This window comes from Oryzias latipes, chromosome 15, assembly GCF_002234675.1.
Source record: "Oryzias latipes chromosome 15, ASM223467v1".
NCBI classification, from domain to species: Eukaryota; Metazoa; Chordata; class Actinopteri; order Beloniformes; family Adrianichthyidae; genus Oryzias; species Oryzias latipes.
In genome coordinates this window covers 12267966-12290206 of record NC_019873.2, presented here as the reverse complement: position 1 = coordinate 12290206, position 22241 = coordinate 12267966, and the positions used below count along the sequence as shown (strand labels likewise).

At 42.3% G+C, this 22241-nt stretch overlaps 4 protein-coding genes across 8 annotated transcripts in view; 2 read left to right on the top strand and 2 right to left on the bottom strand.

Annotated features, from left to right (window-relative positions):
* The window catches only part of LOC101169384 (bone morphogenetic protein receptor type-1A), a 42696-nt gene extending 41257 nt beyond the window's left edge, over positions 1-1439 (top strand). For all 4 annotated transcript variants that reach the window (XM_011484201.3, XM_011484200.3, XM_004077000.4 and 1 more), the window contains 2 exons: positions 85-215; positions 290-1439. In XM_011484201.3, the coding sequence (XP_011482503.1) occupies positions 85-215; positions 290-415 (257 nt within the window). In that variant the 3' untranslated portion in view covers positions 416-1439. The remainder of the gene's footprint in view (positions 1-84; positions 216-289) is intronic.
* Positions 1440-2115: 676 nt separating this feature from the next.
* On the bottom strand, positions 2116-6777 carry LOC101164918 (general transcription factor II-I repeat domain-containing protein 2). Of its 2 annotated transcripts, none has more exons than XM_011484199.3 (2): positions 6539-6777; positions 2116-5507 (listed from the first exon to the last, which is right to left on the bottom strand). In XM_011484199.3, the coding sequence occupies exon 2, from the start codon at positions 5194-5196 to the stop codon at positions 3355-3357; it is 1842 nt and encodes a 613-aa protein (XP_011482501.1). In that variant the 5' UTR covers positions 5197-5507; positions 6539-6777; the 3' UTR covers positions 2116-3354. The 2 variants fall into 2 exon arrangements, with proteins under 2 accessions (XP_011482501.1, XP_004077286.1); XM_004077238.4 differs by having other exon boundaries at positions 2116-5482.
* Positions 6778-8214: 1437 nt separating this feature from the next.
* rps27a (ribosomal protein S27a) lies at positions 8215-12402 on the bottom strand. The gene is made up of 7 exons (XM_011484198.1): positions 12374-12402; positions 11910-12012; positions 11737-11801; positions 11394-11448; positions 9688-9773; positions 8480-8611; positions 8215-8407 (listed from the first exon to the last, which is right to left on the bottom strand). The coding sequence occupies exons 3-7, from the start codon at positions 11782-11784 to the stop codon at positions 8258-8260; spliced, it is 471 nt and encodes a 156-aa protein (XP_011482500.1). The 5' UTR covers positions 11785-11801; positions 11910-12012; positions 12374-12402; the 3' UTR covers positions 8215-8257.
* Positions 12107-17636, top strand: clhc1 (clathrin heavy chain linker domain containing 1). Its single transcript, XM_011484591.3, has 9 exons — positions 12107-12439; positions 13514-13701; positions 13795-13880; positions 14642-14831; positions 15204-15325; positions 15444-15522; positions 15587-15693; positions 15769-15940; positions 17144-17636. Exons 1-9 carry the CDS (start codon positions 12284-12286, stop codon positions 17382-17384), a joined length of 1341 nt encoding a protein of 446 aa, XP_011482893.1. The 5' UTR covers positions 12107-12283; the 3' UTR covers positions 17385-17636.
* The last annotated feature ends 4605 nt before the right edge of the window (positions 17637-22241 follow it).

The window sequence follows — 22241 nt, the reverse complement described above, 5'->3', positions numbered from 1 at the left end:
AGCTGTGGTTATATGAAAGACGATTAACGTACTTAGCTGGCTGCTCTCTGGTGCATGGCGTGCTGAACGGACGCGTGTTTACAGGAATCGTGGAGGACTACCAGCTGCCGTACTATGACACGGTTCCCTCAGACCCCTCCTATGAGGACATGCTGGAGGTGGTGTGTGTCAAAGGGCTGAGGCCCACAGCATCAAACCGCTGGAACAGTGACGAGGTGAGGCTTTGATCTTTTTAGAATAAAAGCCCTGTAATAAGCTGTATTTTAAATACTGTCTCCTGTGTCCTTAGTGCCTTCGGGCCATGCTGAAGCTCATGTCAGAGTGCTGGGCCCACAATCCCACTTCCCGCCTCACCATCCTCAGAGTGAAGAAGACGCTCGCCAAGATGGTCGAATCGCAGGACATCAAGATTTAATCACCCTCAACCTCCGGGTTGGCTCCGCCCCTCAAACTTTTGAACGTGGGTTTGGTGGAGGGAGGGAGTTCTGGTGTAAAATAGAGAGGACTTCACCCACAAACTTTTCATCCAACCTCGACGCTTTCTGTGAAAGCCAAGCAAGATGGAAGAGGGGGCGGAGCTCCTGCATCTGCCATCTTCATGGCTTAGAGTTCTGTCCCCTCGCCAGAGGACACTAAACAAACAAAAATATGTTTGTGACCCATCAGGGGGTTTGCTGCAGCTGTGCTGAAATACAGCTGGCTCCTCCCACTGGACATTGAGGAGTCGCAGTGGAAATGTCTGCCGTCCTGTTTGACTGTCTGTCCACTTCCTGTCGGTCCGATGGGAGAATGCTCCGCCCTCCTAAAGAGCTGCTGCTGCTTCTCAGGAGGATCATTTGATTGGTTGAGTCTGTGGCTGAAGCCAAATTACTTTGCTACATTTAAACTTTATGGATTATAGCTGATGTCTGGCTCCACCCACTCTCTTCCTCCAATCAGATGTTTCTTTGTCTAAATAAAGGTACAGATTTAATTCATTTATTTTAAAGTACGACTCATCACAAAGCTTCACGGTCAGTATTCACATAAGTGGGAAGGACAAACTCACAATACCCACCGCATCAAACAGGAATTTCTATCCAAATCTCTAAACAACTAAAATATTTAGTTACGAAATTGACAACTTATTAAAGGAAAGGTTTTATTTTAGGAAATAAAATAGGAAAATGGGAGGTGCATTCATGTGGTCTGGGAGATGTCTTCCTTAAACCGGTTTCTTCCCTGCTGCAGGCGTTCGTGCACGTTCATGTGAAGATGAGTCGTTATAAGAGCAGTAACTGTAGTGTTTGTGTGTCATATAATCCAATATGTAAAGCTTCCATGTTGTTTTGTACAGCCTCTGTTTGGTGCCTTATGAGTTTACAGGGAATATGAAACTCTGTATCCAGTCTGTCCAATGTACCCATTTCTAAGTAAATAACCTTATTTTAGTACACAAACAGATGCCTGTGGTTCATCAACTTGACTGCTTGATCCAATGATTCCTGTTTCACAAAACAAACGTTAGTTTACCTTTTAGAGCCCAGGGTGGATCTTTTCATTTGTGTCCTGGAAGAGAAGACCGCTGCCCAACAACCAGAGGGAGGAACTGAAGGCCAACCTTTCAGTCCTAAACACAGGCTTTGAGCTTTTAATCTCAAATTTACAAAGGTTTCCTGGTAAGTTTTTACTTTAACAGATGAGCATTTGACTTTTTAACAGGCCTCATGACATTCATCTCAGAATAGAAAACTATCACTTGGACGCTAACTCCCCCTGATGGACACATTGAGGTACTACAGGTGAGTAAATTATTTGAAACCTCCACATTTTTGTCTAAATAATCATCTGACCCCAAGTGCAAATTGGGCTTTTTTATAAGCCATTATTAAACCAGCCCCATTTTCTGTCTCATTTCACCCACACTAGTGTTCCTTTGCCATTTTGTGTATTTTTTCAGTGCAACCCCCCCCCCCCCCCTCTTTTTCTACAGCGCAGCGTCTGTGTCCTGATTAGCTGATGGCCTCTTCAATCTCTGTGCCAAGTTTCCTGTAAATAATTGTTCAGTTGTTCAGTTTGCCAGAGTTACTTAAATCTTCAATTCAATTTTATTTATATTGAACTAATGAAAATGGATCAGTCGCAAACATTTGTTTTAATTTCATAATACTTGACTTATTTTTCTATGTAAGTTTGAACTTTGAGTTTAAAGAGTCTATAACATCTAAATTCAACATTTAAGCTCTTAACTGTATAATGGTAATTCCTTACAAAAACAAACCCCAAAGTGGTATTTTGAGCATTCACGCATATCTGAGTATTCCTCGGCCCCTCCCGATCCATGAAAACGAGTGGATCCTCACACTGGGACATAGAAAAGTGAGAACAGCCCCTTCCAGGAAAAGTCTGTGCTTTCTGCACCGCCTCAGGTTAACACACACACACACACACTGGGAGAAGGGTGTGACTTGTGAAGTGATAGATTTTACAACCTTTAACTTCTGTAATTCTACTTTACAGATTTCACTTATCACAGATTATTTATAGAACGTAAATCCTACGATAAACAAGGGAACTCACTAAATCTAAAGGGGTCAAACTTTTTGTGAACTTTACTTAACTTCTTGGACTGTTTTTACATGGTACCACACCTGCAGATCTGTGATGTTCAAGCAGTGGAATTTTCAACTTCTTGAACATCAAACGGCTGAACTTTGACCAATCGGGGACTTGGATTTGGTAGTGGCGTGTGGAAGGTGTCCTTTCCAAAACACGGAATTATAAACTGTTGTAAACACAATCATGTAGACAGTAATAATTGCTGTTTGTGCCAGAATCACCAAGACATACATTTATTTACTATTTGCATCAAGCCTCTGCATATTGTAGGTGGTGGAAAAGCTCTAGCAGACACTAGAAAAACTGAAAGTCCTTTTCTTTGGATGACGTCACTCTCACTCGCTCTAGTTCTCTCACACCAGGGGTGTCCAAACATTTCAGATTGCCAGATTTGATGAGGTGTGTGAGGGCCAACCATTCGGCCTGACCAACTATTTTAATGAGAATACATGAACTGTTTAGTGAACATTTTATCGCAGGAGTATTTTCATTGCTTCACACAAACATCTAAAAACATTTCAACCAAAATTAATGAATTCCACAGTTGGAGAAAAAAAAAGTCTGTCTGGGGAAAAAAATGTGATCAACATTGAATCTGGTTTCATTAGAAATGTTGCATTTGTTCACTATGAAATACTCACTATAAAATTTTAACAGTGAGAACAAGAAAACTTAATCTTTTTCAGTACAAACCCCTTAGTTTTAATCAAATGTACAAAAAAAATCTGCAATTTTGAATAGATTCACCACAGAAGACTAACCGGATAACTTCTCTGCACTAAGCTGATGGTAATAGTAAGATCTGGACTGCATTACAAAGGCCAGGTCCGGCTCACAGACTGTGGTTTTGATGCGCAGGATGTCCCGCAAGTGAGAGTCGTTCAGTCTCGTCCTCACGCAGTTTTTGTTGAAGTTCATGACAGAGAAGGTCTTCTCGCACAAGTAGGTGGAGCCAAACAAGCTCAGCATTTTCATGGCAAATGTTCGAATCCGTCTAAACCTGCTTTTATCCAGCTGGCGGTAAAAGCTGACAAGAGGGAGCTGTTGGTGTCGACTGCAACACTCGATGTCGCACTGCAGCTCAATGAGCTCCATCTGTAGGTGGTCTGGAGCCTCGTCGGGCCGCACGGAGAAAGGAGAGGAGAAAAGCGTGATCTCCTTTTCTATAGCTGCAAAGTCCTGAAAGCGCTGCTGAAACTCCTCAGCCAGGGATGCCATGTCTGCTGCGTACTTCCTCATTTGGGCACTGACATTGTTCTGCGATAAACTGGTCATTATTTCCTGCAGCAGTGGGAAATGGGCCGGGTTGGGCGGCCTTTGTAACAGGTGTTTTTGAAAAAGTTGCAGCTTGGTCCCAAAAGCTTTGATGTGCGAATACAGTTGGCTTACCGCGGCGTTTTCCCCCTGGAGACTCGTGTTCAGTGCGTTCAGATGCCGGGTTATATCAACCAAAAAGGCCAAGTCAGCCAGCCAAACGGGGTCAGATAGTTCTGGCATGGGCTGCCCCTTTGATGCCAGGAATTGTCCGATTTCCTCCTTAAGAAAGTAGAAGTGGTGCAGGGCCGATCCCCGACTGAGCCAGCGTACGTCGCTGTGGTACACAACATCTCCATATTCGGCCTGGATGTCGAGCAGATATTGCTGAAACTGGTGATGGCACCGAGCTTTGGAGCGAATAGAATTGATGGCGGTTATCACTGGTTTCATCACATGCTCATATTTCAGGTGTTTGGCGCACAGAACTTCTTGGTGAATAATGCAGTGCAGTTTTATCGCTTTGCCGCCGTCTTCTGCCACTTTGTTACAGACTAAGGTTGCGAGTCCACTCTGCTCGTCTGCCATGGCGGGTGTGCCATCCGTGATGATCCCACTGACTTTATTCCACGGCAGGTTCATGTCATCAACGGCGGAACAGAGAGAAACAAACAAATCCGTTCCCGTGGTTTGGCCCGTCAGGCCCTGAAGCTCCAGCAGCTCTTCGCTCACGTTCATGTCACGGTCCACTCCTCTCAAAAAGATCAGCAGCTGAGCGGTGTTGGAGGCGTCTGTACTTTCATCGCAGGCTAAAGAAAAAAATTCAAACTTGGCTCCCTTTACCTCCAGCTGTCTTTTAATAGCAATCGAAATGTCTTCAATTCTCTGGACCACGGTGTTGTGATCCAGGCAAACATTAGCAAACTCGTGCTTCTTCTCAGGACAAATGGTCTCCACTATTTTCATCAAACAGTCTTTAATAAATTCCCCATCTGTAAAAGGTTTGCAGTGCTTTGCGATCAGCGTTGCTACCTCGTAGCTGGCTTGTGTGGTGTTGTCATCTGGCTCACTTTTAATGGCACAAATACTCTGCTGAGTCGTCAAAGCACTTTCCAGCTGCTCCAATTTTTCACGCCGCTGCACCCCAGTGAGGTTGTCATAGCTAGCATGTTTCGTCTGGTAATGCCTCCTGATGTTAAACTCCTTAAAAACAGCCACGGTGTCCTGGCATATCAGACACACACAGTTGTTTTGTATGTCCGTAAAGAAATATGCCAGTTTCCACCTGTCCTGGAAGCGACGGCCCTCATAGTCAACTTTTCTTTTTTTGATTGTAGTCCACATTTTAGAAACGGGGTAGAAAAGGTGCCGGGCAAAAGTGTTGCTACGGGTTTAACGTTACTAACAATAACAGTCAGGGCTACTTCAGCTGTGGTTACATGAAAGATGACCAGCGTACTTAGCTGGCGGCTCTCTGGTGCATGGTGTGCTGAGCAGGCGCGTGTCTGCAGGAATGGTGAACCAGCTGCCGTACTACGACACGGATCCCTCTGACCCCTCCTATGAGGACGTGCTGGAGGTGGTGGGTTGAGGCCCAGGGCTGGAACAGTGAGGAGGTGAAGCTGGACTCCTTCAATTTTTAAGAAATAACAGACCTGTGAAAAGCTTTATAGTAAATACCAGGCCATGCTGAAGCTCATGTCAGAATGTCTGGCCCACAATCCCACCCAGTGAGCTTTAGAGGATAGAGCCGCTACACAAGCCTGTTGCTGGAGGCCATATTGGATGGGGCCAGATGTCTGTTTACTTCTGTGTTACAATTGCACAACTTTTTGTCAGCTTTTACCGCCAGCTGGATAAAAGCAGGTGTAACCCTTGTGCTATCCTAGGCACTTTAACGTTGGGAATTGGGTCATCTAGACCCACTAGACAGTGCTCTGAACCCTTTTTCTTCAATGATTTGTGATCTTCACTGGTGTCCATGGATTACATGAAATCTTTCCACCTTTATCATGGTAGGGAGAACACGTCAAAGTAAGGGTGGGGTCACCTAAGATAGCACAAGGGCTAAAGAAAGATTTGCCATAGAATTGCTGACCTCGTTTGGCTCGACTTACTTGTGCGAGAAGACCTTCTCTGTCATGAGCGTGAACTGTGTGAGGACGAGACTGAGTGGGGGGCTGTACTGCCCTGGGCGGGGACCGGACCATGCACAGAGGTCACAAGGGGTCTGCGGCGATGTCCGCCCATGTCTTGAAACACGGACAAGGATGTTTGGGTAAATCTTAGCCTGACTTTGTGTAAAATCACAACCATTTATCTGTGTTTCCTATAATAAGGTGTTTATTTATTACAGAAGTGTTGTTCATCATTTGAACAAAAACAATGATACCACGACCTATGTCTTATTCTGTGACCATATTTTTTTTCTTTTTAAAATCGGACTAATATTAAGCATTTTATGGTAATTTTACTGTTTCTGCTAAGCCATGTCTCATTCGGTGTAGTGCTGTACGACAACAGTTCCAAAATCTAGTCCCCAACAATTTTCCAGAAGTCTCTGCAAAAATCCAGTGTGTGAACAGGGCTCTGGCCCTATCCAACATGGCGTCTATGTTTGTGTACGCAACAAGCTAGCGTAGCGATTCTAGCCTACATAGCTCACTAATTCCACTTCCCGCCATACCTTCTTCAGTGAAGAAGACGCTCGCCAAGATGGTGGCAGCAGGTTCTAATCCCCCTCAACCTCCGTGCTGGCTCTGTCCCTCAGACCTTTGAACCTGGGTTTGCTGGAGTTCTAATTTAAAAAATAAGGGGAATTCACCCTCGAAAGTCGCTTATTGATTCCAGTTCTACGCTTTCTGTGACAGCAAAGCCAGATGAGAGGGGGCGGGGCTTCTCTTCTTTTTCTTTGTAGCGGTTTTGGCGGTTGCTGCATATACCGCCACCACCTGGCCTGGAGTGTAGAACAGGCTACTACACTACATCCTATGCTACAGATTGCATACTAGACACCATCCTGAGCTCTATAAAACGTATTTATTCATATTTTATCTGGATTGTTTGTAAATTTTCTCTAAAAATGGCCACTTATCACACTGCAGGTTCTAAAGATTTATCAACACCACTAAAGTCCCACTTGTGTGTTTACTGATCAGGACAAACTGCTTCTTGAGACATGTATGGCCAAATCTGATTCTAGATATTTTGTCTTCCAAACTGTTCCTCCCCATACACATATATTCCCCACTGAATTCTAGATTCCAAATAACTACCTTCCTGTCCTCCCACTGTTTTTGCTGTTATTGATTTAATTTCTTTGATAAGACCTTTTAAAATCCACTTTACTTAGCGTTACGCATACATCAATATTTTCCTCTGAAGCTATTTTAGCGTTTTTGTCTGCAGATTAATTTCCTGTTAGTTCCACATGAGCAGGTGCCCACAAACGTGTTTCATGCACCTGAGTAGTTCAAATAACATTTTTTACATTAATAAAACCGCCACAGTGATCGTTCTTAACTTGAATCGGAGCATATTGACCCTTGTGCCATCCTAGGCACTTTAACATTGGGATTTGGGTCATCTAGACCCACTAGACAGTGCTCTGAACCTTTTTTCTTCAATGATTTGTGATCTTCACTGTTTCCATGGATTACATGAAATCTTTCCACCTTTGTCATGGTAGGGAGAACACGTCAATGTAAGGGTGGGGTCATCTAATTTAGCACAAGGGTTGAAGACTTCAGTGGTCTAACATTCTCAATCCAATTCAGAAATATAGCCAATTATTTCTGCAATGTATATTGTTATATTAATTATTTATTGTATATCTACTTTGAATTCAGGGACAACAGAGGCTGCCCGTCTCTCCCTTTAACCCAAGATACATAATGTTCAGATATGTATGCTTGAATCAAACGAGCATTATACAATTTGACAAATTTTTAATATAGAAAAATCCACCCTATTGTCTTGAGATAACCATGGAATATGAATTGGTGCCAATGGCACAGTTTGACCAAAAACATCTGTTCTTTTGTTTCACCTTCCCACCCAAAACTTGTCACGCTCCTGTTCCGATTCTTCCTAAACATCACTTTGGTTGGATCATTTGGATCACTCCCTTTCAAAGTATTCCAGTCATTTATGCCCAGCTGTAACCTTTGCAGGTCATGGGGCATTTGTCATTTCTACCTGGAGTGCTGCTGTTGGCGTAATTTAGAAATCACCCGTTACTGTTCTCTCAACACTTCTATTGAGGTTGTTGAGATTTACTTCTGAGGAGTCCTGTGTAAATACTTTAACAAAACAACAAAAGTATAAAGATGTTTGTAGCTTCATTAAACAGACAGACAGATCTAAGTCAAAGTTTTCATCTTTATTGGCTCCGCCCCCTCCCTGTCTACTTGTCCTCGGGTTTGTTGAAGCAGTACGTCAGGGTGCATTTCCCACAGTAATGCCGGTCGAAGTGGCTCGCCATGAACACGCCGGCGCCGCACTCATCAGCGGGACACTCGCGTCTCAGCCGGTGGATTTTCCCGTTCTCATCCACCTGCAGAACAACTGAAGTCAGGCCTGAGGCAGAAACAGAACCCGGTTCTGCTGCCGCTGGTTCCAGCCATACCTTGTAGTATTTGAGCACTGCGAGCTTGACCTTCTTCCTCTTGTGCTTGTTCTTTTTGGGAGTGGTGTAGGACTTCTTCTTCCTTTTCTTGGCACCGCCTCGCAGTCTCAGCACCAAGTGCAGAGTTGACTCCTGCAGGACAAAGATGGGGTGATGAGTGTACATGTACAAAAATGACACTCCCTAATGGTGGGACAGACATTAATACAAGCACAGAAATGTATCCCATCAACTTTTCCAGTTTTTCTAACAAGCCCCTTCGTTTAACAAAAGCTCAGATCAAAAATGGATCCAAACTTCTCAATAACCGCTTAAAGGGATTTTAGCCAAAACTGCTGAACTTTTAGGAAACTCCCTATATTTTGATTTTTCCTCAGTAAATGGCCAAATAAAAAAGATGAAGATTCAATTAATAATTAAGTTGTTGAACAGAACCATCAGAACAAGCCTGTCATTTTCATAAAGGCACATTTTTAGACAGCACATTACCCTAACTAAGAGTGAAACGGAACAAAAACTCACAGTTCAGATCATGTCACCGTTTTTTCAAGTAAAAAGGAAAAAATAGGACAAAGATAAATATGTACAACATGTTTTTAAAAGCTTCAAAATATATTTTTAGTACTTACATTTTGAAAAAAAAATCTAAACGTTTAAAAATAACAGGAAGAGAAGCAGGAGATTTCAGAATTTACAAATTCAAATTCTTTCACTGTGTCCCCTGCTGCTGTACAGCCCCCTCTCACTGGGGTTAGAGGGAACAGCGGCTTTCTACTGCTGCAATCCCGGGACAGCAAGTCGTCAAACCGGGTCACAGAGACGACAGAACCGGTCAAAGCTGCCACCAGTCTCTAATCTCATGAACCCACGTGGAGACGTCGACTGCTCTGCTTCAAAACAAATTAAACCTGATCCCTCAATCCCCTCCATGATGAAGTAGAGAAAAATTATTGGTTCTCCCACAAGCGCCTAGCAGTGTCTTTAACACATGTTGAAACAGCCGTGTACATGAATATGACGTACAAATCGTGTGATGTCTGATTGCACAGGTGTTTAAAATGAAGAACTCAAAAAGAGCGGGGGGTGGGCTTGTGCACAAATCCGCGAGTTCCGAGTGAGTAAAGATATTGAAGCTTTGGTACAAACGGCAAACAAAAACAAAACCCATCATCTTCCGCATCCCTCCTTTCCTTCAAATTGCAGCTCACCTTCTGGATGTTGTAGTCAGACAGCGTGCGGCCGTCCTCCAGCTGCTTTCCAGCAAAGATCAACCTCTGCTGGTCAGGAGGAATTCCTGCACACAAGAGCAGCCCGTCAAAACTAACCCGCAAGTCCACAACAAACCCCACAAATCTAAGGAGTTCTTTCATTTTTAGGAAAAGGTTTAACCAGTGTCTGACCTCAAACATCAACAAGTATTTTCTCCAACTATGGGAAAGCTTTCAGTAGTAAGACCTCTCAGAAGGTGTTAGATTCAGAAGTTTTTAGTTATGTGGATGAATTTCTACAACTATACAAACAGTCATGATCATTACTAAACTTATATAAAAGCTTATTAGGATCAATAAAAAAAACAGCTAATTTGTTTTAAATATTTTAATAACTACAGATTATTTCTAAACTCAGTGAAATGGTGCAGACATGAAGCTGGGAACATTAGACCAACTAAGGAAAACTATAAATATCTCAAATGATGGGCCGGTATAAATGTTGAAAAGCACATTTTCCACTTCAAAGTAGACAGAGGCTACGTTCACACTGCAGGGCTTAATGCTCAATTCGGATTTTTTGAAAAAATCCGAATTGTTTGCTAGACCGTTCACATTTCCAAGTAAATCCGAACTTTTGTGATCTCCAGTGTGACCGTGACACGACCCAAACGAGACCCGCATGCGCAGAAGCCAGAAGAATACTCAACGGTGAACGACGTCACTCGTTTGCGGAGCCAACGTTAACAATGGATGTCAACAACAGTGTTGTCAAAAGCGGAGCTCTTTTTGTAATATTAAATTTATTTTCACAAAGGAGCAGCACAATTACAATCTTCTCATTTTAAGAAGGCATTGGAGTCGGGATCGTCTGTACCCACTGTAGTGGAAGAGGAATGTGTATGTGCTGGGGCCGTGCGCCCGCGTGTGTGCAAGCGCGTGCCGCGATAGAGAATAGGGGGGGGCAGTGTGGGCGCGCATTCATGTTGTGTGTTACGGAGGACGGTAATAAAAGAAGGTTTCCCCCAAAATAAATGCTATGGACTCTTTATTAACCCGTTCTGGAGAATCTAAGGATCAGAACAGGGAGGAGGAGGAGGGGGATTGCCTGGGTCCCCCGCGCTTCTGAGCACGGTCAAAGGGGAGAAAGAAAAAAAAGTTATCGCGGTAAAGGTTCAACACCACGCTCTGCCATTTATCTGGAATTTTTTTCAAAAACCGCCCAGTTGCGATCAGAGCCCTGGAGTTTGGCCTGAAAAGAGCGATCAGCCCAAATATTAATCCAATCGGTGACCTCTCTTCCCTTCTACTGACTGATCTCAGCAGCATCGTCCACCATGGTTGATGTTTACGTTCTCGTTCCCGCCTACTTCAACGCAAAATGATGACGTTTGTTGCGTGTCGATGACGTACAGTTCGGAATCAAGTCGCCTGGCCGGTCAGACGGCGGTCGCAATTGAAAAGATCGGCTACAATTCGGAATCAGGCCGGCAAACCCACGGGGCCTGGGTCGCATTTGAAAAGATCGGATCTGTGTCATTCAGACTGTCATGAAAAGATCGGAATTGGGCCGCTTAGGGGCAAAAAATTCGGAATTGGGTCGTTTCAGCCTGCAGTGTGAACGTAGCCAGAATCACTGTCACCTGTCGAGGCGATTCAGGAAGGCAGTAACTTATTTTCCCTCACCTGAGGCTTAGGGGACTCACCTTCTTTGTCCTGAATCTTAGCCTTGACATTTTCGATGGTGTCAGAAGGCTCAACCTACAAACAATAGAAACATAAACGTGAGGTTGGGAGACACTCGGAACGTAAGGCCGGCTTAGGTGAGTCCAGTTGGAAGCGCCGCTGTCCAACACACGTGTTCAACCAGCGCCGGTTCAGTTTTACTTAGTTTGAGAACTCAAACGATTAAACATTTTATTATGAGTGGAGCAACATATGAATAACCCAATGAATCTGTAACCGTAGCTCAGAAGGCACTTTTATTTTAACTCACAAAGCTCCAGACCTAATATCACACAGGAAAATACCCGCAGTCATTGAACGCACCTCGAGGGTAATGGTCTTCCCCGTAAGGGTTTTGACGAAAATCTGCATCCTGGCGTTCAATCCACCTGACCATAAAATAGAATGACATTTTTAGTCTCGAATCGACATGAATTTATGACATAAAAAGTTAGCTTTAGTGAGGGAAAACCGACAAAAGTCGGAGCTAGCCTTACCACAGGCGCGTTCCTGATGGCGGATCACGAGAAGAGGACCTCCGCCAGCGAGCTACGGGGTTTTCGGGAGGCGTTTGCACGGATTAGGTGTCTGTCATGAAGCCTGATCAGAAATATATTTCAAACATAAAATGTGAAGTCCTGCAAAATTACTATTCCCTATGTTTTTTATCTATTGAACTGCAATAGTAACTAAAATTTCGGAGCGTTAACAGAGAAGGAGTGAATGAGTTAACAAATCAACATAAAGCGTAACCATGGTGATGCAAGTATTTGTCTTTTGGCTTTCAGAAGAAAGGCTGTCAGCTCGTGTAAAAGTTATAGAATCTTAACATGTCCAGACAATTACAAAGTTTATCAAGAAAAAAGGAAAAATGAAATCTACAGTTATTAGTGTTCCGTGCGAGGACGACAAGCTGCTTTTAGCATCTCTGTATGACTTTATTGACCGTGAGAAACAGTACCTGGGGTGTCCAGCAGAGGGCCCCGACGAGCTACGTTACTTGGTCTACCGCACCGTTTTCTGCAAGGTATTTCAACAAACCTTTGTATTATTGCATTTGATTCATATTCTCCCCATGAACAATTAAACAGCAACAAACCAGTATTAAATGATCAATACAGTTATATTTGTTGAAAGAGGAAATCTTAATATAGATCTAAATAAGTACAACAAAACATTGTTTTTCTTTTAGTTTGGAAATTTTGACAACCTTTTGTTCACATACCTCATTTGACATACACATACAATAGATAAATAGTTAATTTTTTCCTAAAAATCTTTCTAAAATCTCAAAAGTCTAAATGTTTGACATAAAAAAACGGAAAATCAAGGGTAAAATGTATTTATTTAAGAAGTTTTAGATGGAATAAACTCAAAATAAAATAACAAAAATGACCCAACGATTGTCTTCTTTTTGGTTTCATGTTGTTAAAAGACCTACCCCAATGAAAATTATGGTTTGGGTGTTTTTAACTTGTTGTTGCAGCATTTTTCTCAGGATAGAGAAAATCTTTAAAAGAATTTAAGATTACATTTGATTATTTCTTTATTCAATTTGTGATGAATCAGGAGAAGATCAAAACCTGCGGTTTGAAAAAGCTTCCAGTTGTGACGCAGCAACCAAAATGGGGGGGCCAAAGTCTCTCTGCTCCACTCCATTCTGATGCATCCACTTGCAGACAAATTCTTCCTTTTCTTCGTCTGAGCTGGAATCTGGCTAAAATCTGTACGGCTGGATAGCTTCGATATTGTTCTCCATTTTTGTTTCACCACTAATGTTAGGTTGGGGTTATGAGGGGCTGTAAGCTAGCAGGAGAGAGTGTAAACAATGGGATGATGGTGCCAACAGTCCCGGTCACAAAACTCAGATAATTTCTATTGAATTCCTCACTCTCTGCAGAAACTGTATTTAAAAAATGACACAGGCTTTTTAATTTAGGCTAAAAACAGCATTATCATAACTAAATGACCACTGGAAACCCTTTAAAAATAGATCAAAATGTAGTTGGAGATGGACTTTCACAGATTTTCAGCTGTTTAGTTCCACCTTGTTGGTCTTTTCCCCTTTTCCTTAGCTTCTCGTCTCACTTCTTTCTGGCAGGTGATTGATCGAGCCTTAGCCTGCAGAAGAGTCCTGCTGATCATAAAGGCGGAGTACGACAACACCATCCAGGAGCTGAAGAGGAGGGAAGGTGAAGCCAGGGCAGCACGCCGAAGAGTGGCGGCAGCAGCGACCCACGCTCACTCTCTGACCGTCTGTGAGACTCGAGCCGCTCAGCTCAGAGACAGGTGGGTCAAACCTCAGTCCACACTTCTGCTGTGGGTTGGACTTTGAGTGAGGGTTTTCAGTTCAGTTGACGTTCCTCATTTTTTGCGTGTCAGGATCTCCATCCTTCAGACACAAACAGCAGAACTTCAGGAGAGCAGCAGAAGGAAGTCCTATGAGGATTTGAGGTCATGGATGTCAGGTAAAGCCTTCTCATTCCTCAGTATACAGATGCTTCAGCGCTTCCTGCTGCAAATGAGAGCATCTATCCCCAGGCAAACCCGCAGTCAGACCCCCTGTAAACTTTGTTGTTTGAAATGAAAAAAATCTAATTTCACTGATGAGAACAAAAACAAAATAAAAGAGCATTCCATTCATCATATTCTCCTTCCGTTTTGTCCCTTTTGGGGTCACGGGGCTGCTGGAGCCTATCCTGGCCACTTGTGGGCAAAGGCAGGGGACAACCTGGACAGGTCGCCAGTCTGTCCCAGGGCCACATATCACACATCCATTCATCTCACACTTATAGACAATTTAGAGTTGCCAATTGACCTATGAAGCATGTTTTTGGATGGTGGGAGGAAGCCAGAGACCCCAGAGAAACATCCACGCATGCACGGGGAGAACATGCAAACTCCACACAGAAAGGTCCCTCCATTGGTGTTCTGGTTCAGGTCCCCCATGGGACTTGAACCGAGGGCCTTCTTGCTATGAGGCAAGAGTGTTAACCACTGCATCACCGTGCAGAGAGCATTAAAGAGCATTAAAAGACAGAAATGACCAAAACCCTCAAAATAACAAATAGAAACAAAGAAGACTCATACATTTGCTCACAGGAACTGAAAACAAACAAAATGACAACAATCTAGTCAACACACAAATGAAAACTCTCCTTAAAAAGTCCTAAAAACTTAAACTCCTCCTGATCTTGAAACCCAACAAAAAGTTGTTCACCGTCTGCAGGTTTGACAGAAGCTCAGCCTGAGGATCTGGACTGGCACCTGCAGGACCTGCAGACCCGCAAAGCTGCTCTTCTGGACACGAAGAGTCTGAGCGTTCCTCTTGAGGTCCAAACCAGGCTGGAGGCGGAGCTGCAGGAAGCCCAGCGCCGCCGAGACCGCCTGAGAGCCGACAACGTCCAGCTGAGGCTGCTGTGAGAGCAAAACGAAGAACCACGAGCTGCCTGGAGCTCAGATGGCCTTCAACATGACCTGGAATGTTCAGATCCAGAAATGAGAGCATGCTGTTCCTCATGTCTGCGTCTGAAATGTCAAAACCAGGAAGTCGAACTTTCCTTTCAGGTTTTTCTGACAAAAACAGAAATAAAAACAAATTTAAATCATGATGACTTCAGTAGTTAAAAAAAGAAATTTACTTCAAATCAAAGAAGGTTTCCTTGATTTGAAGTAAATCTTAATCTTAATCTTTCTAATCCGTTCAACATATAATCCTAAATTCTGATTATTTGCTCGTACCTTCATTTGTTCCTCTATGGTTCTAGATTTCCTTCTCTTTTCTTCTGCAGACATAAACGGTTGAAATTTGCGAGCGATCGCTTAAAATGCTGGACGGATGAGGGTCAAGTGGTTCCTCTGGAGGAACTTCTAGTTTCCACAATGAAGAGCATCAGCTCAGACCTTCTCCATGGTAAAACATTTGTGTGACTTGAAGACAAAAGTCCAGATCCTCTGTTACTGAAAATCATGTTTCTTGATGGCTCTGCTTTATGTTATGTTCAGATTGAGTTTCTATCTTTTTCTGTCAGAAGCAGAAGATGACGCCTGCAGCATCGCCACTGAGCTGCAGGAGGACAAAGAGCAGAGAGTGGACGATTACCTGCTCAGGTGCTTCAGATGTGTGTGGTTTCAGGGTGTGAGCTGTGTGTCTAAATGTTTTTCTGCTCCACAGGTTCCTTCAGCTCTTTGATTCGGGTCAGTACAAAGATGCAGCTCTTCATGCTGCAAGATCTCCAGGAGGAATCCTGAGGAACCTGGATGTCATGGAGATGTTTGCAGGTGCTCAGCTTTTTAAAAAAAATGGGCCAATTTTAGTTTGTCTAAAGGCTCATCCTCAGTCATGTCTGTCTGCAGGTTTGAGGGCCCCCACAGACGCGGCCCCCCCTCCACTCCTGTTCTTTCAGGCCCTGCTGGTTACTGCGGCAGCAGGCCACAGGATGTCGTCTCCTCTGTCCCTGCAGGGCGTCCGTTGTGCCCTACAGCATGGCAGGCTGCAGCTGGTCGTGCACGCTGTCACCCAAAACAAGTAACAACTGCCTACAAGCACACACAGAAAGGGTGGGGGGCTTTTAGATAAAGGTGATGCAGGCAGGAGAAAACTCAAGGTAGGCATTTTTCAAAAGAAAACAGAAAGTCTGAGTAAACTCACCAAAGTCCAAAACAGAGAACACCAGAAATGTGTTTAAAGAACCATTCCAATGAAAATTGTGCTTTTGGTGTTTTTAACCTGTTTTTGTAGCATTTTTGATGATAAAGATAAGATAAAAGACAAAGATACTTTATTGATTGGGTTGTTGCAGCGTCCGCATTAGGCTCAAAGATACAAACACGCAAACAATGAGTGACAATAGAAAACCGAACAATCAATCCGAATGAGAACCATCAGAGAAAAACAATTGGTTAGCATTACAGCTCTGAAGAAAAACAGACAGACCTCAAATAAGTTTATCTATTGCAAATGGATGACAGGTTATAGAGATAGAGGGCATATATAAAGAATATTTAGTTAAAAATTGTATTTCTGAGTATTTCTCTACTCAAATCGTTGGGAATCAGGAGCAGACGGAAAAACGCTGTTAAATAGCTTATTTGATGTAGATAAGGTGCTGGGCTGCCCACAAGGTTCCTGCTCCGCTCCATTCTGATGCATCCACTTGCAGACAAATAGAGCCATGTACGTCTTTGTTTTTTCTTGTCTGAGCTGGAATCTTGATCAAAACTGTACGTCTGGATAGCTCCGATATTGCTCACCATCTTTGTTCCACTGCTAATGATAGGTTGGGGTGTTGAGGGGCTGTAAGCTAGCAGGAGAGAGTGTAAACAAAAAGCTCTCAGCAACAGGGAGGGAAAGTGGGGGCGGGGTTGCTCCAATCCAATGGTACCGCCCACAACTCAGAGGGGAATTTCTTATTAGCTGACCGACTGACTGGATTGATGACATTTATACTATATTGAGCTTTTTTCCACACAGTTGAATCAGTTAGCACATCAAACACTTAAATTCTCTGTAAGTAGCTTTAAGTCAAGAAGATGATTTGAGAAACATCTTCAAAATCAACCTCAGCTGAGCAAGTCCAGCTGACCTGAAGAACGGGATCCTAAATACTCGTTTAATATTAGGTTATTAAGACATTTGATTGGTTTTTGTTGAAGGAAAAATTTTTGTACAATTTTTTAAAAATAATTTAAGTCAAATAAAACAGTGTTGTTTTTTTTTTTTTCTTGTCAGAGTGTCATTCACAGAGGGACTGGGTGATCTTCTGTCTGGGCATGCTCAGAAGGACCAGGGCAAGGTGGACCTGTGTCTGGCATTAGCTACCCTCATTTATGAGGTCTGTGGGCTCACCAGGAAAACCGCGGCGAGCATGCGCAGGAGAGGCCTGGTCCACAACGCCGCTGAGCTCATGCAGCAGAGCCCAGACCAGACAGCAGCCACGAGTTTGCTTAAAAACACATCAAAAGGAATTTAGTTGCTGCATGATCACCCTGAAGAAAGATGCCACAGGATCAGAGATGATCAAGTTTAAGATAGTTCTGAGATCATCTCCAAAGTCATATACAAAACCTTAACTATTGAAGATAATGTGAAAAACAAAATTGAAGAATAAATTCAACAAACACTTACTTAAAGATTTGAAGATGTTCTTCTGTTCTTTTTGACTGTTGCACTGTTGAATGTCATTTTGCTGCTGCTAAAGAATTTTCCCATCGTAGGATAAATAAAGTCTTATCTTATACTATCATATCTTAAAAGTGCAAATATTCTGATTTACCTGTTTCTTCAATAATTTCAGTTTTTCAATGTTTCAATGATTCATGCTCAAATGATATGATGGATAGGTATTTACATGAGTACTTTTCCCAACTGGTCTGAATTTTGATATACTATATGCAAAAGTTCCCTTTGATATTACTAGTTATGAATGAGGGGAAACACCGTTTTCATTAGTTTGATACTTATTACAACAAAATTAAGACAACGATAATGATGGCAATGATGGGGGGATGAAGCCTCATGAAGCACTCAAGCGTTGCATTCGATTCCTCGCTTCTTGAGCCGATGTTCTCAGGTGCTTCATTTTCTCCATTATGCCATCAAGTGGACAACAAATGAATGGGACCATTCTGACTCCAGACCTGAAGGGAGTCCAGCTTACACGGCACATCTTTATGTGAGAAGAAAACCTGACACTAACAGAAGAACAACAGCTGTTCACGGTTGGTCTACTATTTTTTAAACATTTCATGTTTCACCATGAGAATCTTCATTTTCATAAATTACAAAGCAAAACAACAAAAACACACAGGGTGTGATGGAGCAAACTGATCTCCAGAAACTCTCGGGTATCTGTTCAATTCTGAACCTGTAACCTTTAGCTCTGAACCTGGACACTGACTCAAAGCAGATCAGATGTGCATAAGCAGGGCAACATGGAAAACAGGCAGGACAGTGTGCCCCCCGCCCGACGACCAGGGTTAGGAAACACTGGATTCAAGAGTTTAACGGGCTGCATCTGGCTGTAGTTTGCCCACCACTGTTCTAAACTACAGACAAAAGTGAATTCTTTGGAAGCATGTCGAACACCTTTGGGTTTAGCAGAAGAAGATGTAGCGGCCAAAGTAGGAGAAGGAACAGGAGGCTCTGGAAAAGGCCTGTTCAGTTTTTTAACAAAGGACACAGGAGTCTTCAAATGATAGCAGAAAAATGGGGATGCAGCAAGAAGAACAACATGGAAAAGAAACAGGAAAGATCAGAACTGGATCAGACGGATCAGAAATGAACAAGTCCATATAAAGGAAAAGCATGGGAGAACTCAACCAAAACAAACGATTTCAACAAGTGGACTGAACAACAAAGGGATGTGGTTCACTGAGCTTTGCTTCATGCTAATGGAAAAACATGTGAAGAAAAGAACCACCACACAGGAGTTGAGTTGTTTAATCACAGGCAAAGGAGAAACAAAAACAATGTTTTATCCTTCTTAGGTCAAAACTTGCACAAAAAGAAAATGAAAAAAGTGTATGTGTCTATGTATATATATAAATCAAAATGACTGTAGAAAAAAGCGGAATGGAAAGTGAATAGTTGGAAAGTGAGTTGTAAATTTGAGAAACGGGGATTTAAAAAGAAAAACACAATTGCGAAAGTTGGTCAATTGCAACAGGTGAAAGCAATTAAACCCGTGTCAGAGCGCATGCGCGCGCATGGTGATTTGGGTGTCGCGCAAAAGGTGAAATCTGATCTGACACGCGAGCTGAAAGTAACAGCTTGCTTGGTTGCTGACGGTTGGTCAGATGAAAAAGTCCCTTTGGAAGCATCTAGAAAAGTGGTGAGACAGCCGGTAAGATGCGGAAGTAAACGGGGTTGATCAGCTGTTTATTGTATTATCAAGGGCGCTTTTGGACATGAATTGTTTTAAATGTATTTTACATTTCTGATTAATTTGTTGATGACTAATTCATCATGCATTACTGTTGTGTGAAATTTGATAGTCATTTGAAATTAAATTATATATAGTTATTTGTAATTTAATTATAAAACAAATGTTTTCATTTTTCCTTTATGAAACTTTGCGTCTGTTTACACTTTTGTTCCTTACCTTTAGTTTCTAATGGTTGAAAATAATCATCTTTTTATTCTTGAATGAACTGGAGTTTTATCTTTATTGTATGTTTAGCATTACAGATAAGTGACAAATTTGGCCACTTTGGGGACAGTTTATTGTGGCAGGAAGTCCCTCAGGTTCCACAAGGTAATCATGACATCATCTGTCTGTAATTCAGACTGGTCTAACATGTTTAATTTATGCATCAAGTAGTACTTTGAACTTTCTACTGTAGTTAAATCCTGCTAGATCACTGCAACTGTAACTGCTTCCAAATACTCATCCATAAAGTGAGCAGGATGATTAGTGTTTCTGTGTTGAGTGTTTGTTAAATGTCACACTGTGTGATGTTTAGAATGAAAGTGAATGATCTATTTAGACAAAAAGCACACGAAGCTCTGATGTTACAGAGATTTCTCTGGTTTTAATGTTGCTAAAGTAACCGGATCCCATCTTTTACCTGCATTTGATTCAGTTGCAAAGAGACAGGGAGCCGATGGAAGCTCCGGAGACTGTGAGGAGCCTCCAATACAGCAGTGTATCAGTTATTAGTTAATTGGTGACATGTTCCAGTGTAGTTGGCACAAGAATTAGAATATTTTAGGAGTGTTTTCCAACTCTAAGGTATAGCAGGGCATTCTTATCTCTGCATTGAGCTTATTTTTATTGGTAGTAAGTAATATAAAGCCAAATATTGTCTTCAGACAGTATCAGAAAACTGCAGATTCTGAAACAACAACTCTGTTTGTCTTACTACTCTGCCACTGTTGTTTAAACCTTATGCTAGACTCATGTTAGGTTTAAATCCACTGTTTTGTTAAATCTGATTAAACTAAAAAAATTCCATTAAGGCTTTTTTTTAAATGACCATTAAGTTATTTATTTATTTTTTTAAAATATTATTATTTCTAATGCACACACATTCTTAATAGTAACCCCATGTGCAAGTAAGTGCCAACATCCTCTAAGACAAAGGTCAGAGAGTTTGTGGGTCCAATCCTTGTGATCAACACATTGCTGGGTCTGTTCATGACATCAGAACCATCAGTCTTTCTCTGAACCAGTTTAGACAACAACATTTAGGTTAATCACTGTGCGGTTTCTCCTCAGCTCTGACTATGCTGCTGACTCAGATTTCCCCTTCGCTCTTTGTTTGTTTGAGATTCAGAGGAGAAACAGAGAGGTGCAAAGCAAAAAACGCAACAACCGCCACTGTGTAAACATTTTTTCTTTATTGTGAAACTGTTGCATCTGTGTCTGAACATGCTGCACAAGCTGCTCTCCTCACACCAGCCAATGTAAGTGATTGCCCATCATTCTGAGAGTCTCTTGTTCTCAGGAGTTTATGAGCTTCTGCATTCAGAAACTAAAATGTCTGCAAGGAGTTTAAAAAGTGAAAGATGTCTTCAGACAACATTAGAAATCTGCTGATTTTGAGGCAACAAAACTTAAGAGGTGATTTTTCAAGAAAGCTTCTGACTTCCCAGAAATTATGTTTTTGTCTTCAGCAAGAATCTGATCACACAGAACCATAAACGAAAGCGGGCGTGTCACTTTTAACATGTGCAGCAAACAAAGCTAAGATTTCAAGTCTGATGAAAATTTCATTTCCAATGATTAAAGTGCAGGGATTTGAGTTTGTGCATCTGTGTGAGCCGTTTGTATGCAGACTGCAGAATGTGTCTGGAAATTTTTGAGGGGGGGGGGGTTCTATTACGGCAATAAAAAAACAAAACCCATTAAATGGCTTAACTGTGACAGGTTACTTTTAGAAATCACTGACTCTCTGATAGGTGAGATTTCCTACCAAAACCACTCAGCCTGAATGTTTCTGCAACATAAAGACACCAAAAAACCCACAGAAAGATCAATCATGCACCCACAGAGAAAACTGAACGACGGCAAGTGAGCAAAAAGATTCAGCTAGTATGGCTGAGCTTTCAACTGGACCCCTTTTCCCTTATTTAGCCCTCCACCACTGTGCAGTTTGATCAGCAGATGCATTTCTTCATAGCACTCAATCTCTTCTCTCAGTTGTTGCATCATAGCACTTTCTGCCTAGTGGCTTTAATGGAGTAAACCATGTAGATAACTTGACATGCCCCATGTCACTTTCAGTTGTTACTGTGGGGGCCGCAGCTCTAAACAGCCAGTAATTTGCTAATCTTTGCCTTTGAGTGTATTTGTTGTTGATGTCGTTTTTCTGTAACAGCATTCACTGCACTTTAATTACAGGCTTAGTTAGCATGGGCTCCGGGGGCTTGTGATCTTACTGGACCTTCATTGAGACATAGTTCCCAGTTGCTCCTTACAGAGCTCTTGATGGAAAGTCTGCGTAGTCTGCTTTGCATGTGAACAGGTCTAAAAGCATGATTTGATGAGTCAGCTTTAACATCAACTGTGGTGTGTTTGCTTCAAGCTTTGACTTGTCCAGAGCTGAGTGACACTAGGGATGCATTTTGAGGAGTTTTCACGAAGGTGCTGTGAGTGTGGCCTTATCTGGAATAAAGTGGGCTGGAAACCGTGTCACAGCCAGCAGTTTTTGTGGACCTTGTTGTTTTCTGGTGGAAGCATTTTTTGGTAGCAGCCACTTTTGAGCTATCTGCTCTTACTTCACCAGTAGTGAATATGTACCAAATCTTGTCAGCATTATATTTTGCACTCAGTTGCACAGCTCCATCCACCACATGACATAGAACAGTTATTTTCTTCAGTTTCTAC